The sequence below is a fragment of the Phascolarctos cinereus genome, unplaced genomic scaffold (assembly GCF_003287225.1).
Source record: "Phascolarctos cinereus isolate Bilbo 61053 unplaced genomic scaffold, phaCin_HiC Scaffold_1;HRSCAF=81, whole genome shotgun sequence".
Lineage (NCBI taxonomy): Eukaryota > Metazoa > Chordata > Mammalia > Diprotodontia > Phascolarctidae > Phascolarctos > Phascolarctos cinereus.
The window spans coordinates 174,190,362-174,206,475 of NW_027555514.1; the positions used below are offsets into that span (position 1 = coordinate 174,190,362).

Sequence of the window (16,114 nt, forward strand, 5' to 3'; positions counted from 1 at the left end):
CCTCAGGGATCTGTATCTTCTTAGCAACCTAGAGAGTCACCTATAGTCTTGATATTTCTTTGTATTTTTCTCTTTCAGATGCTTTCCTGCAACCCTTCCATCCCAACACCCTACTCCTTTCTTGCACTCTTTTCTCTATATATTACATTGTTGTAAGTCTTCCATTTATAGTACAATGAACTCTCAATAGGGAATAGCACTCAGGGCTAGTAACTTTAAGTTATGATAAAAGTCACTCATAAGTCACAGCAGCTATTTATATTCAAAAAGCCAAAAGTTCACAGCCTCTGTGTCTCCACATGCCAGGGTTGCTTCAGAAGTTAATCTGAATCCAGTCTACTCTAGACAACATGGATCTTCTTACCTTTTGAAATAGCAAGCTTTTGTTTCCCTAGTGCTTAGCTCAGTGTCTGGCAGAGAGCAGGCAGTTAATAAATGCTTATTGATTTTGAATGATTTTGATTTGACATGGGAGGGAAGGAACAGTTTTCTAAATCAACATAGGCCAAATTAGGAACAAATAAGCCAACCGAATTAAAGGAGATGGATGTAGAGAAAGACACACTTACTTTGTTTAGTGATCCAAAAGATAGTCTTCAATTGTGAGAAAGTATCATGCACACAGTAATACACATATATGTTATTTTGGTCCTTATTCTGGAAATTCTTCCATTTAGTCTTTTTTTTTTTTTGGTGAGGCAATTGGGGTTAAGTGACTTGCCCAGAGTCACACAGCTGGTAAGTGTTATGTGTCTGAGGCCAGATTTGAACTCTTTTATATTTAATTATTTCCTCCTGACTTTAGGGCCGGTGCTCTACCCACTTAGTCTTTAAAATAAATTTTCACAACACAGGCTGGTTGTCTCTAGTTTTATAATTTCTTTTGTTTTTCCTGTTATGCACTTGAAAAGTAGTTATTATTGTTTGTTTTTGGGGTTTTGTTTTTGTTTGTTTTTTTTTAATCCAGGGAAGTTAAGGTACACACAGTAGACAAAAGATGAGCAATATTTGGGAAACTTCAGTGGAACACTGGTAATTGGCTCATAAGAAATATGAAAGAAAAGCCAGTTGATTCACATGGAAACATGCTGTTATGTTTCGAAACTTTTCTCCAGTACATTAGCTCCTCTTAAGCTCCACATTTAACTTACATTAAGAAGCAGAAATTAAGCAGTGAAGACTGATTCAGTCTTGACATTTCTTTGTGTTTTTCTCTTTCAAATGCTTTCCCACAACCCTTCCATCCCAACACCCTACTCCTTTCTCACATTCTTTTCTCAATATATTATGTTGTTATAAGTCTTCCATAAATAAAAATTATTTTTAGGAATAAAGTTTCATGCTCACAGTGGTCATTGCCGCTTAGCACCTTCTGTTCAGAAAGAGGCAATGAAAAGATATAACAGCTATCTTAGAAATGAGCAAATCTTGTTATCTAGAAAAATTTGGTTAAAATTCAGCTATACCATCCTTTTCAATATTTGTTTAACATTTCTTATCATGAGGTAGGAAACGAGATATTTAATTATATCTATCATCTGTTTCTCTATGTACATGTACAGTATTCTCTGCCTTCCCCAAAGGCACGTGTCATGTTCTTTCAGTCCTTGTCTGAACTAAAGAGAAGAGTTGAATCAAGCCTTATATTGCTCTGTTGAATGCTTCTTGCTCCAGAGTAAATGTCTTTCTCTGTCACCATCACTGTCACTTGTGCCTTTATCCAGATTGTCTGACCGACAGTAATGGAGACCTGATAATAGAACTTAGCTCACAGAGCAAATTAAGGTTTTGAGCCAGGCAGAAGAGGCAGAAAGATGCCAATGACTACTTTTTTATGTGCCAGCTACCACAGATTGTGGATTATTTTCCTTCACCTTTTAAAATAAGTATTCTTGCCTCTTGTATTTTAAAAAGATTGTATCTGTTCATATGAAAAAGATGTTTTCCTTTTCAATAATATTTGAAAGGGAAGTCTTTATTTTTGAAGTGTTGGTTCTACTGGCTTTTGCAAAGGCTATAAAATTATTAACTTCTTCCAGAAACTTAATTTTTTTTCTGTCTTCCTTGCACAGAATCATTCTATTATATTATTTCAAATTAGAAATGTCTCCTTCCTGCTATAATTGTGATTTCAATGAGTAAATTAGTTTGTCTCTGCATTATCTCTGACTTTATACTAAGGAGACTTTGTAGATACATATTCTCTGTATTTTGCTTCTCTCATAGGTAGGCAAATAGAGATATTTTATCAATATTACTTTGTGTTATCAGTATTACTCTTATTTCTGATATAGACAAAATAAAGCCTTTCATGTCATTATAATGAAAACTCCTACTGTAATTTGTTTTTATGTGAGTTTTGTCTTGACATAAAAATGAGATAATTGTTTAACTTGAAATCATTGATTCAACACCAATCTTGAAATAACCAGAATGTGTTCCTATTTTTACTCTGAGTTGAATATTACAACTTAAAGCACCAATAGGAAAATCTATAAATAAAAAATTGAAAAAGCACTCACTTAAGGAGATGTGTTGAAAATACTAAAATGCCTTAATTACAGCTCAGCGATTTGAGAAGTGTGGAATCTTATTCACAGTACATCTGATGGCATTATTTGCTTATTAACTATACTAGTTACTTAATGGAGGAAAATGAATTATTTTCTGTGGAACAAGTCAAGTAAAACATGTACTGAGAAATACTTTTGTCAGATAGCAACTCAGAGTTTCCTTCTAGGAAGTAGGAAGTAGGAATTTACAATTACATTTGGTCAGGCTAGAAAGAACCTTAGAAATTATTTAGTCTGACTCCTTCTTTTTATAGAGGAAGAGCCTGGGGCCCATAGAGGTAAAGTGATTTTTTTCCAGATTCTCAGAGGTGACAAACAGAGCCAGGATTGACTTCATGTCCTCTGAATCTGGCTCATCCAGCTATGCCACACTACTTTTTGTAAGATACAGGTGTTATAGATTTAACAATATTCAATGAATCCATTTTCCTCATACCATGAACATTAGAAACATTAAGTCCAATGTCTTTTCAGAATCTTCCAGTTTTTCACATAGCTCCCTTTGCTGACAGACTATCTGCATGGGTCCCATTTTTTCTTATTTTGTTAAGATTGGGACAGGAAAGAGAACTTTGTTTTGTTAAGAATAATTAACACAGTAAGGCAACATGTTGTAGTAGATAGAGAACATCCTTTGTGGTCGGATATATGTGGGTTCAAGTTCTGCCTCAGACACATGCTGGTTGTGTGACCCTAAGTAAGTTATTAACCTCACCATTCCCCAGGCATAACAGGTGCTAACCTGCTTTGGTAGAGGGGAATTCCTCACATTAATGAAATTACAGATTAGAGTGAGGATGATGATGCCTAGCAAAATAAATCAAAACCATGTGGTAACAAGATAACTTATGGATCATCCCCTTTCATATGATATTGGAGTTGTCTCAAAGATGCTCTTTAGTAAGACTACAGAACTGACCTTACATCCTGATACTTTTTTTATCTACAAAAAGCAATCATTTTATCTACCTACACAGGAGTTCACTGAACATCAAGCATAAAAGAACAATAGTAGATTAGTGACTTGTCCTTTCAATGAACTCCTTTGAATATAGGATGATGATGATAATAATTTCCATATTGTCTATGGCTAATGATGTAATCTCTGAGCTCAAATTGATGAACTTTTTTCCTCAAAAAGAACTCATTAATGGCTCAGCCTCTATCCAAAGTACTATTTCCACATGGAATTCTCTCTTTGTGGTTATAATTGTGATAGACTCATGTGAATTTTCTTTTGGTGGGCAGAGGATCTCTCTTTAGGGACCTTACTGTGTCCTATAAGTAATAGGGCTACATAGATATTTAACAAAAAAAAAGGTTTATTTAAGGCAGAAATAGTAGAGAAAATAGAAATTGCCACATTTTTCTTAAGTTCTCCTTTTTCCAATATCTTAGAATGACTGGTGGCCATGCTTTAATCTCAACCCAACACTTAGCCATAGTGCAGACATCAGTGAATAGAATTGAGGACCTTGTTGAAAAAGCAACCTATCCTTCATGCTTTCCTACTTTCCTCTAGGATAGTTTACTTTTTATCCTACTGTTTTGCCACCATCTAAATGCCTTTACTTATGTCTGTGGTTCTTACAGCTCCTAGCTCAGCTTTCTATCCATATCATCTCTCTCCCTCTCTCTATTTCCACTCCTTCTTCCCTGCTATTCCTTTTTCTTCTCCCTTTCTTTCCTGTTTCCTCCTCTTTTTACTTCCCTCCCCTCTTCCCCCACACCAAAACCCCACAACTCTTTAAGTTGCAGAACAGATGCTGATCCATATCGGTTGTGGGCATTCCTTATCAAGAGTTCCCTATATCATTGGAATCACACATCCAGTCCAAAAAGTCCAAAATTTACTCAAATCATCTACATAGAAGTGGCAGTGTCCTGCCCTCCCACTTTGTAAAATTTTGCCTAGTGGTTGATATTGTGAGAATTTGACTGACCTGGTTTTGTAGTTTTTCAAATCATACTTTCACTGAATACCATCAATCATAGAGAAGTAATAACCCCTAGTATAGGACATCCTATTAGAGTGAAAACTCATGTAATAGATATTTTCACAAGAAAAGGCAACCATAAATAACTAGGGATGCAGCAGTTAGATTGTTAAAATATAATTATACTAAATAGATTTTGATGAACAAGGAACACAAGATGATGAGTAATTACATCTTTATTTTTTTTTCTTCATTCTATCACACATTTCCCTTCTCTGTGCTGGGTCATTACTTCAGTCAGACTCACCAGGGAGAATGCTTCTTAATGAATTCTCAGCCCCTTGTTTTGAAATGCTTGGGATTCATATGGGGTAAATCACAAGGGAAAAAATACAGATAAGGCCCAGAGAAGTAGAGATAACATCAAGCTCATGTAGACTGATTTTCATATATCGTAATTCAAATGATCTCTAAGGAGATATTGTTTTAAGGAGAAAGCATGCCTCTTTCTCCTGCTTCCTTCTAGGGCTAATTCCAATAGTGTTATCAGCACAACATTAAACAAAGTTAATTCCAGTAGTACCAAAAGCAGAATCAATTTCGCTCTGCCTTAGTTCCTCTGTTTGTAAAATTAGGAAAATAACGTAGCTTTTTACCTATTACACAAAGATAATAAAATAATAATTTGATTATGAGTGCAAATATGAGAATATGTAACATTCCTAGTGAAAACTTTTTTGTACATCATACATAGAATATGAATATTTGTTGTTTTTTTCTTTCATTCCTTTTGTTGTCTCCCCCACTAGATTGTAAGCTCCTTGAGGACAGGGACTGTCTTTTGTATACCAAGCACTTAACATATTGCCTGGCACATAGTGGGCACTTAATAAATGTTTAATTGATTGATTTTTGCCCCAATTAGTTAATGACTTTTCAGTGTCCGCTGTGCACAAAGCACTGTGGAAATCCCGTAGTTTCTTCCTTTGATCTATCGCTTAGATTCACCTTTTCTTCTGTTTCCTACTACTGCCCCACCAGTTCCAACTCCCATCACCTCATGCCTGGATTGTTACAAGGGACAGATGGCAAGCATTTCTGTTCCGTACTCTTCCCACTCTACCTTATCCTACATACTAACATCAGATTAATTATTCAAAAGACAATACTTTAATCATTCTATTCTGTAGGCCTCAAAACTTCAAAGACTTGCTGTTTTCTATCCATCAAATCAAAATCTGCTTGTCTTTAAAGACATTCTCTAACCTCACATCATTATATATATTGAATCTTATTTCTGACTATTCTCTCAACATGTATTCCTCACCTAAGACAAGCCAAATTCTTCAAAGCTTAGCAGGGATAGGCTATTCATTTTATTGAATGTATGTTAACCATGCCTCCCCAATTTCAAAGTGAATTTTTTTTTGGTCAGTTAATTAGTACAAATGAAATAGAACACATTGCTCCTGTCCCTTAAAGAACTTAACAATAGTCAAAAAGCATTTGTTAAGTACTTTATGCTTGGAGATATATATATATATATATATATATATATATATATATATATATATATATATATATATGTATATATATATATATATATATGTATATATATATATATGTATATCCAAATATATATATTTTAAAAGCAAAACTAGTCCCTTCCTGGAGAGACGTAGAAGATATGTGTAAGCACATGTAAAATACATATGGAGTAAATAGAAAGTTTTTTTGGAGGGGGTTGAGGCAGTCAGGGTTAAGTGACTTGCTCACACAGCTAGTAAGTATCATGTGTCTGAGGCCAGATTTGAACTCAGGTCCTCCTGACTCCAAGGCCAGAGCTTTTTCCACTGTGCCACTTAGCTGCCCCGAAAGTTACCTTTTAGGGGAAGGCAAGTATGCCTAGTAGATGCTTGATGTTGCTGGAAAAGACCTAATGCAGAAGGTAGCATGTTAGCTGAGTCTTGAAGGAAGCCAAGGACTCTTAGAAGGCATTGGTGGGGAGGGGAGAGCATGGGAAAGAGCCAGTGCAAATTAAAACATGGAGATAGGAGATAGAATGTCATATCAGTGTGGCTGAACCATAGAGTACATAAAGAGGAATAATGTGGAAAAAGGCTGAAAAATAAGGAAAGGCTAGATTATGAGGACTTTTGGATACCATATAGAAGAGTTAATATTTGTTCCTGAAGCTAATGTGAAGCTACTGGGATTTATTAAGTAGAGAGGGTAACATTATTGCACCTAGGGCTATGCTAGAGCCAGATCAAACTGACCCATGAGAACGAATTTAAATTTAAGCAAGTTAAATTTTCAGTTTTAACATTTACACCTCAGGAGTAATCAAACATTACAAATCAGGGCTTGATGTATTGTTTTTTTGACTCTCTGTACTAAGTAAGGATCTCAAACTATGACCCTTTGCCAGCCTGACTGGCAAGCTAAGAATGGTATTTACAATTTTAAAGAAAGTTTTATTGTATTTTTTAAAAGTAAAAACCATTCTTAACTCATGGGCTATACAGTAACTGGCAACCACAGGATTTGGCCTTCCCATTATGGTGTGCAGACCCTTGGTCTACTAGACTTAAGAAAGTGATGGAGGACAACGTTAAACATGCAGATTAAACTTTAAAGTGTGTCATGTGCCCTTGTTAAATATTACCCAGCATGCCACCTGTTGTAGCTATACTTTAGCAAGATAACTTCTGTAGCTTTGTGGAATATGGATGCAGGGGTGGGGAACCTGTGGCTTCAAGGCCACATGTGGCCCTCTAGGTCCTCAAGTGCAGCCCTTTGACTGAATCCAAACTTCACTGAACAAATCCTTTTATTAAGGGGATTTCTTCTGTCAAGTTTGGAGCATGGAGAAATTTAATGCAGGGGAGACCACTTAAAAGGCAATTAAAATAGTCCAGGTGATAAGATGAGGGTCTACACTAAGGTAGTGGCTAAGTGAGTAGAAACAAAGGGATGTATACAAGAGATATTGTGGAGGTTAAAACATCAAGTTTTGTCAATTAATTGGATATGGAGTAAGTGAGAGTGAAGAGTCCAATTGGATACAGAATTTGTGAGAGTGAGGATTCCAGAATGATGCAGCTGTGAACCTTAGTGATTGGGAAGATAGTGGTGCCCTTCATAATCGTAGGGAAGCTCAGAAGAGAGGTAGGTTTCAGAGGAAAGGGAATTAGTTCTGTTTTGGACACATTGAGTTTAAGATGCCTGGAGAACATCCAGTATGCATTTGGTGAAGGATTGGAGCTCAAGAAAGAGACTAGGACTGGATTGTAGATCTGATAATCTTTATAAAGCTAACAATTCGATCCATAACAGTTGATAAAATTATAAAGATAATGTAGAGAGAAAAGAGGAGCCAGGTAGAGCATTGATGCAGGACACCTACAGTTAATGGGATGGCAATCTGGCAAAGGAAAGTGAGGAGAACCAAAAGAGAACTTTGTCATGAAAATCTAGAGGGTAGAGAAGATTCAGGAAGTGGATAAAGTCATAGGTGCAGAGCAGAGTAGTCAAGAAGGAAGATGATTGAAAAGGACAAGAATGATATGGTATTTGCTACAATAAAGGGAAAGCACACATTAATAAGATCCCATATTTATTAAATTATTGCAATATGGAGAGACCAAAGAACAGGTTTTAAGAAGATTTTAATATTCTGCATGCAGAAAGTCCAGGAAGAAAGAGCAAGACATTGAGATGTAATCATTCCATGCAACTTGAATACAGGGATTAACACGTGTACTTTTATACAAGTTCTTTCATTGCCAACTAGAAGGAATACTCTTCTATAGATCATGGAGTTGAAGAATTTTTATATGTCTCTCTTTAAGCCTTTTGGTAGTTTCTTAGTGACCATGGATGACCAAACCAGGATCTAGTCCAGCTAGGTTATAGTACTTCCTCTGTTCTGCAATAGCTGAATAGACTTAATTTAAATAAATAAGCCTCTTTTAGCAAGAGTACATACTTATTTATGCTGTGTAAGTTTCTTAAGGGCAGTGAGATGGCACAGTGGATAGATGGCCAAGCCTATAGTCAGGAAGACTCATCTCCTTTAGTTCAAATCCAGCCCCAGGAACTTACTAGCTGTGTGACCCTAAGCAGTCATTTAACTCTGTTTGCTTTGGTTTGCTCATCTGTAAAATGAACTGGAGAGGGAAATGACAAACCACTCCAGTATTTTTGCCAAGAAAACCCTAAAATGGGTCATGAAGAGTTGGACACCAATGAACAACAGTGCTTCTTAAAGCACATGATATTTTTTAAAGGATTAGAAACATACTTTATTTGCATGAAATTAACAAAAACCCATCCGAAAGAGATAGTTGGAAAATAAGACAGATAATTAGGGTATTGAGGAAATAAAGCACAACAGAAGAAAAAAATAGCAAATAGTATGCTTCGATCGGCATTCAAACTCCATAGTTCTTTCTTTGGATGTGGATAGCATTTTCCATCATGAAGCCTTTGGAGATGTCTTAGATCCTTATATTGCTGAGAAGGGTTAAGTCTATCAATATTAGTCACCCCACAATGTGGCTGTTACTGTGTACAACATTCTCCTGATTCTGCTCACTTCACTCAGCATCAGACCATAATATATTTTAAGGATTAAAATGGGTTGGTCAGAAAGTCTTAATTGCCCCTGCTTCCTTTACCTATCCAACTACAGTAGACATAATTGATAGGGAGGTAGTTAAGTCTAAAGGAATTGAGAGAATTGAATAAAAGGTCAATGTGGTAAATGATAGTGTTTTTTGTTGAGGTATGAGAAAAACAAAACCTTACCGAACCACCTAAGTGGAAGCAAGGATATGGAAAGGGGTAATATCACAGAGCTATTGATAAAGGGTAATCTACCTCTTTTGCTAATAGCCCTAGAAATGAAGTCTTGTATTTGCAGTACTGATCACATAATACTTGAGACTGGTTGTCACAATGGAAATTTAAAGTATTTTTAATTATTAGAATTACCAGGTTGTTTGGAATAATCTTTCTTTTGTTTGTTTGTCTATTTATTTATTTTTTCATTTAGTGAGGCAATTGGAGTTAAGTGACTTGCCCAAGGTCACACAGCTAGTACGGGTCAAGTGTTTGGTTTGAGGCCAGATTTGAACTCAGGTCCTCCTGACTTCAGGGCTGGTGCTCTATCCACTGCACCACCTAGCTGCCCCTTTTTTTTCTTTTTTTTAGGCAATTGGGGTTAAGTGACTTGCCCAGGGTCACATAGCTAGTAAGTGTCAAGTGTTTGGAATAATCTTTTAAAAAAAAATTTGATTCATTTATTTTTAGTTTTCAACATTCACTTCCATAAGCTTTTGAGCTTTAAATTTTCTCTGTCTCCCTCCCTTTCCCCTCAGTTTTTTCTTTTTAAAAGGATTATTACTTTCCATTTCTTAAGCTCTAAAATTCATATGTAGTTCTTAAGATATTTTCTCTTTGAGAAATACCTAATGCTATGTGAGAAAAGTTTAAAATGATGTATTTAGAATGAGGAAGTCACATTTGCATTGCTTCTTAATTCATATGTGAAATTAAAATAAAAACAATTCATACTCCGAGCTCAGTAAGATCTATACAACATAAAATCAAAATACATTATATATACATATATATATATATGCATATATATGTATATATATATTCATATGTGTATTTAAATACATACACACACTGTGACGGAAGTTAAAACGATTAAAAAATCAAAATACTGAATTTGTGCATGGTTATAAATAATTAAATACTAAATGAATCTTATTCACATTCTGGCTTATATTATTTTTAAAGATTAAATATTAATTCTAGTAGTTGACAAATAATATATTATGGAATTTTTAACATTTTCATAATAATTTTTGCCTTTTTATTTTAAATGCAATGTCAAAATGCCGCTATTCTCACCTGTCTCTGTAACAAAAACTAAAATCATTTTTAGTGTGTTCTAAACCAGTAATGAGTATTCTTAACATCGTATAACAATACTCCAAGAAATAGTTTTCAAAGATTAAGCTGTTGATATACAATTTAGGCATCCAGCCAGTCTGTTATGATGCATCCTTTTGTAAACTTCAATAGCATTTACCCTTTACTATACAGGGTGAACTGTAAATTTTCAAGGTGGTGACCTAGGAGAAAGAGGGATATCTGCTTAATGACTCAAGGAGCAAAGTTCAGTTGTGACAGATGATACTATTTTCACATTGCAAAATGTAACCAGTTGCTTTTTAACTCATGTAATGAGAACATCTCTTCATCTTAAATAGAAATCAGCAAACTTTCACACATCATATTTTTGTTAAATTTTCATAGCTCTCTGTCTAAAAATTGGGGACTAAAACTTAAAAAACTATCTTTCTCTGTAATTTTCATAAGAAAATGCTTTTACTAATCATACTGAGGAATTGGTTTAACTCTAGTTTTTGTGAATTCCTTTTCAATAGATCATTATTGCTATGCCCTTCACCTTTCTCATATACTTCATTATCAATAAGGTGTCTTCTTTTAAATTGGTTTGATCTAAACAAAGACTAATATACTATAGGACTAGATGATCTCTAAGGTTCCTTCCAACTATAAATCCTGTAATCATACAATAATAACTGTTATCTATTTTCCATTAAGGCTATGTTAGAAAGAATATCACATTGGAAGCCAAAAGGCCTGTGTTTGAATTTCAGTTCTGCCACATAAAATTAATAATAATAATAATTATGATGATGATGATTAATAATAATGGCTATCATTTATGTAATGCTTTAAGATCTACACAGTACTCCATGTATGTTATCTCCTTTGGTGATCATGTCAATGCTGTAAGGTAGAAACTATTACCATATCCATTTTACAGTTGAGGATGCTGAAGCTTAGTAAGGTTAAATGGCTTTTCCAGGTCACATAGCTAGCAAGTATCTAAGTCAGGATTCAAGCTCACTTCTTCCTGGCTCTAAATACAGGACTCTTCTATCATGCCATCAACCTTCCATTTACTTCAGGTGTTATCTTGAACAAATCATTTAATGTTTCTTGGTTGCTATTTCATCATTTATAAAATAATATGTTGCCTATTTCTCATAAATTATGATATTATGATAATCACACCTAATGCATTTGAGTTACTTTGTACATAAAAAGCAGCATATGCCCATGTATTAGTACTACTCTTATTAACATTCAGTATTTTAAAGATCCCTTATTTCATTGATTCATTTATTTTCTCTACTAATATAGGTCTCAACCCTTCTGTGTCATCAAAAGTTTTTGTTTTGTTGGTTCAGTACTTTGATACTTGTTAATCTGTGATCTCATCAGTGAGAAAACTACGGGTGAATATTACCACCCATCCAAAATGTAACATTCTTGCCCATGTTCTTCCATAGATCTTCAACAGAGGATGTACAACCTATTGTGTTGGAGGCCCCTCTCTAGCTCTGTCTTTCACATTTTATACATACAGTGGAGTCCTCCAGGTGTCTCAGTGTTATATCCCTTTACTCATAACACATTGCTATTTTGTTTCTACTTTAGCCAGAAAAAAAAATTGATCACCTTGTACCTGATTTTCTGACAATGAGTTTCTCCAAATTTATAGAGACAGGTCTTGAAACAGCCTACAAACACCCTACCATGTTACTAATCCTGTATTCAAAGCCTGTTTAGTTTGGTAGGATAGTAAGAGTTGTACAATACCAACATAGCTTTCTACAACTCAGGGCTGTTTTCATGCCATGATGAGTCTTGGAGTAGAATCACTTTAATGAAGGATTGTTGTTGTTGTTGTTGGTATTATAGCAACCATAATTATATTTGAAGAAGTAAGATCTAGTGTAGGGGTGGGGAACCTCTGGCCTTGAAGCCACATGTGTCCTTCTAGATCCTTAAGTGCTGTCTTTTGACTGTATCCAAATTTTATTTAATTGGATGTATATTTGGATTCAGTAAAAAAGCCGCACTTAAGGATCTAGAAGGCCACATGTAGTCTCAAGGCAGTAGGTTCCCCATCCCTGGTAGTGTAAAGAACTTTGGATTGGCAGTCAGGACTTGGCTCTGAGTCCCAGCTTTACTATTTACCACCTGTATAACCTTGAGGAAAGCACTTAACCTCTGTATCTCAGTTTCCTCATTTGCAAAACATATTTTACTAGGTGAGTTCTTAGATCCCTTCTTACTCTAAATCTGTGATCTTCTTATAACTGTGTAGTGATTGATGGTCATGAAATGCTTTTCAGCAACAGCACTTTCTCCCTTGTACTCCAGAATAAAATTTTTGTTTATTTTTATTTATTTCTATGTATGTTCCTGTTTGAAAACGTGTTCACACATGCACATGTGTTTGTATTTCTGTCTTTTCTTTGAACTGGTCCCTTCCTATCTGAACATATGATTTACCTGGAACAGGTTTTTTGGGGGCAGTGGGGGTTATTCTTCCTCAAAGAGATAATATAGCTATCACAGAGAGTTGTTCCCGTCTCTACTGCTATTCTCCCATTTTAGAAGGTCTGGAGAAGTTATTGCTTGCACAGGGGGGAAAAATTCCAATAACTTGGATATCCAGGTACCTGGATAAAAGACATTTTATATTCTATATATCATGGAACATATACCTGCTTGCCTCTTTTTGAATATCCTGGGTTTTTATTTCCCTTTGCCACGTGCTAAATAAAGGTAAAGCAAGCTATCGATGTCTAACAATATCTTAACATCCATGAAACTTTGTTTTACATGAGGTTATTTTTGCAAAGGTGAAAACTTCATTGAAAACAAATAGTAATATTAAATTATTGAACCATATCTAATTGATTATTAGTATTAAATTTGTTGTTAAACAAAATTGATTTAAATAGTTTTATCTGTGATGGATGGCATAGATTGAAGAGTATGTATTTGAGCCATATCATCCATGAAACATTACCTCTTCAAGAGGACTTCTTTCTGGTCTGTGTTCGCACGGCATAAATTGAAGTGGAACTTTGGAAATTATGCAGTTGTTTTTATTAGGGTAAGAAGCCAGAGTAATGCTCCTTAACACATGATTCTTCTTTTCCATGTATATATATTTTTTAATTTATAGGAAGCTGTAGCTCATAAAAAGTGTTGTAGGAATAATGAGGGAACTAGCCAATGAGTGCACAGTCCTTAGAATATTCTCAATATTATTGGGCTGCTGCCAATTCACACAGAGGTTTGGTGAGCCACTTTCAGAAATATATGATGGAGGCATGCTCATTCTCTCTTTGGTTCTGACACAAGTAACCTCTGTTTCTTCTTGGCATACAGAATAGTGATGAAAAAACTTTTAATTGGTTGCATAGTCAGAACCAACCACATATCCAAAAGGTTCAAATAAATGGACTCTCTCTTCCCTTGTGGCTTTTAAGGAAGGAAGAAGTTTTCTGGAGCCCCAACGTAGACAAGAGCACATATGCATGCACGTACATGCATGCGCACACACACACACACACACACACACACACACACACACACATATATAGAAATATTTGTGCACATAAGCACTACTTTGGATTGTAGATACATAAATTACTTTAGAGATTTTCTTTTTCAGTTATACTTAAAATATCCTTAAACAGTGATTAGAATGATTGCCTTTTCCATTTTCTGTGTGAAGAGGGAAAAATCACAGAGAGATTAAATGAATTGACTGAGAGATCATAATAAGTAAATGACAAAGACAATAAAGCTGACAGTAAAAGATAAATAGTTCCTTTTCAACTATCTATGCTAATGAAACTTCTAAGGCCCACAGCATTTCTTCAACCTCACTCAAAAGCCAAAAGGAAAGAGACTAGCTGTTGGAGCCTTATGTATACATAGTCAGTTCCAGCTTAGCATCCAATTAAAAAGGTATTTTTTTTTGTCACCACATGGAAAGTTGACAGGAAATGAAAAAAAAAAGGGATACCTGCTTGTGCTCTGAATCTGGGAGGTAGAGGGTCTCTTCATCAATCAATCAAAAAGTATTTATTAACCACCTACTATGAGTCAGGAACTTTGCTAGGCACTGAGGATGCAAGTAATGAAAAAAAATTCCTACTTACAATGAGCTTTTGTTCTAATGACAACGGTAAGGACAGCTTACATTTTAGAAATGAAAGGCAGGAAATAGTGCTTCTTGTAAGGAACTGAGAGAAGGTCAGTTCCGCTGCATTGTAGAGTACATTTCTAGAAGCAGGTTCACCAAAACTAAATGTTGATTGGCACCAGACAGAGAATATTGTGCATACTCTAAGAAGGAGGCACTCTTTGACCACTTCCCTCAGTATACAAGTATTCATTTCAGCAATCTTAAGCTCTCTTGTAGAATGTAAACTAATATAACAGTAAAACAGGAATATAGCTGCTACATGGGAAGAGATCAAAAACATGCTCAATTAATCATTCATTAAGCATTTACTATGTGCCAGGCACTGTGCTAAGCATTAAAAATACAAGGAAAAAGCAAAAGCAGCTCCCTCAAGGGACTTACATTCTTAAGAAAGAGCCAACACACATACGTAAAGAGATAAATACTCAGGGGAATGCTGAAGCCAACCTATACTGACTCACGAGAGCTAATTAATAAATTGTCAGTGTGAGCATTTATACCTCAGAAATCAGTGAATGCTGTAAATCAGGGCTTGATTTATTGTTTTGTTGAATGTCTCCATTTAAGAAAGTGAGGGAGGGCAAAGGAATGCAGATGGGAGATTGAATATCATGTGGGGAATAGGAAGTAGGCCAGTATGGCTGCATTGCACAGTACTTAGAGGAGAATGAATGCGTAAAAATACTGGAAAGATAGGAAGAGGCCAGGTTTTAAAGAACTTTAAATGATATATACATAAAGGTAATAGAATGCTACTGGACTTTATCGAATAGAGGTTTGTTGAGGTCATGCCTACTTTTTTGGAAGATCACTTTGGCAGTTATGCAGAGTATAGTTTTGGAGTAGTGAAAAAAATCAAAGTGAGACCACTTAGAAGGTTATTAAGAATGGTCCAGGAAATAGGTGATGAATCAAGGCTTGAATTAGGAATAGACACTGCTTAAAAGTAAATATATATTGCTATTATTTGCTCAGAGCCCCCTAGAGATACAGAAGCTAGAACAGCTTATGTGATATCTGTCATTTCTTCCCAGAGAAATGCCATAAAAGTTGAGGTGACAGGTTCTCTTGAAATATTCCAATGTGCTAAATAAAAAATATCCATCAGAAGAATACTGTATTTGAAGTAGAAGTTTTTGAAAGCTGCATTCATTTATTTATTGATGATATTTCATTTTTTTTCTTTCTCCTTATGTAGCAGTTATATGCTGCCCAGCTAGCTGCAATGCAGGTATCTCCAGGAGGAAAGTTACCAGGTATACCCCAAGGCAATCTTGGTGCTGCTGTATCTCCAACCAGCATTCATACAGAGAAGAGCACAAATAGCCCACCACCCAAAAGCAAGGTACTATTTCAAAGAAGTTATATTGCTTTTAAAAAACTGATATTAACTCAATGTATTTTTAAAAAAAGGAGATGGAATCAGCTGGACACCCTATTCATTTAAAGATTAGTGGCTATATCTTTTAGAAAAGATACCT

The 16,114-nt window shown here is 35.2% G+C and overlaps 1 protein-coding gene across 8 annotated transcripts in view; it reads left to right on the forward strand.

Moving 5' to 3' along the window:
• Positions 1–16,114, forward strand: part of SOX5 (SRY-box transcription factor 5) — a 1,266,595-nt gene that overhangs the window by 1,163,536 nt on the left and 86,945 nt on the right. For all 8 annotated transcript variants that reach the window (XM_020994275.2, XM_078155084.1, XM_078155082.1 and 5 more), the window contains one exon: positions 15,832–15,978. In XM_020994275.2, coding sequence (XP_020849934.1) covers positions 15,832–15,978 — 147 coding nt within the window. The remainder of the gene's footprint in view (positions 1–15,831; positions 15,979–16,114) is intronic.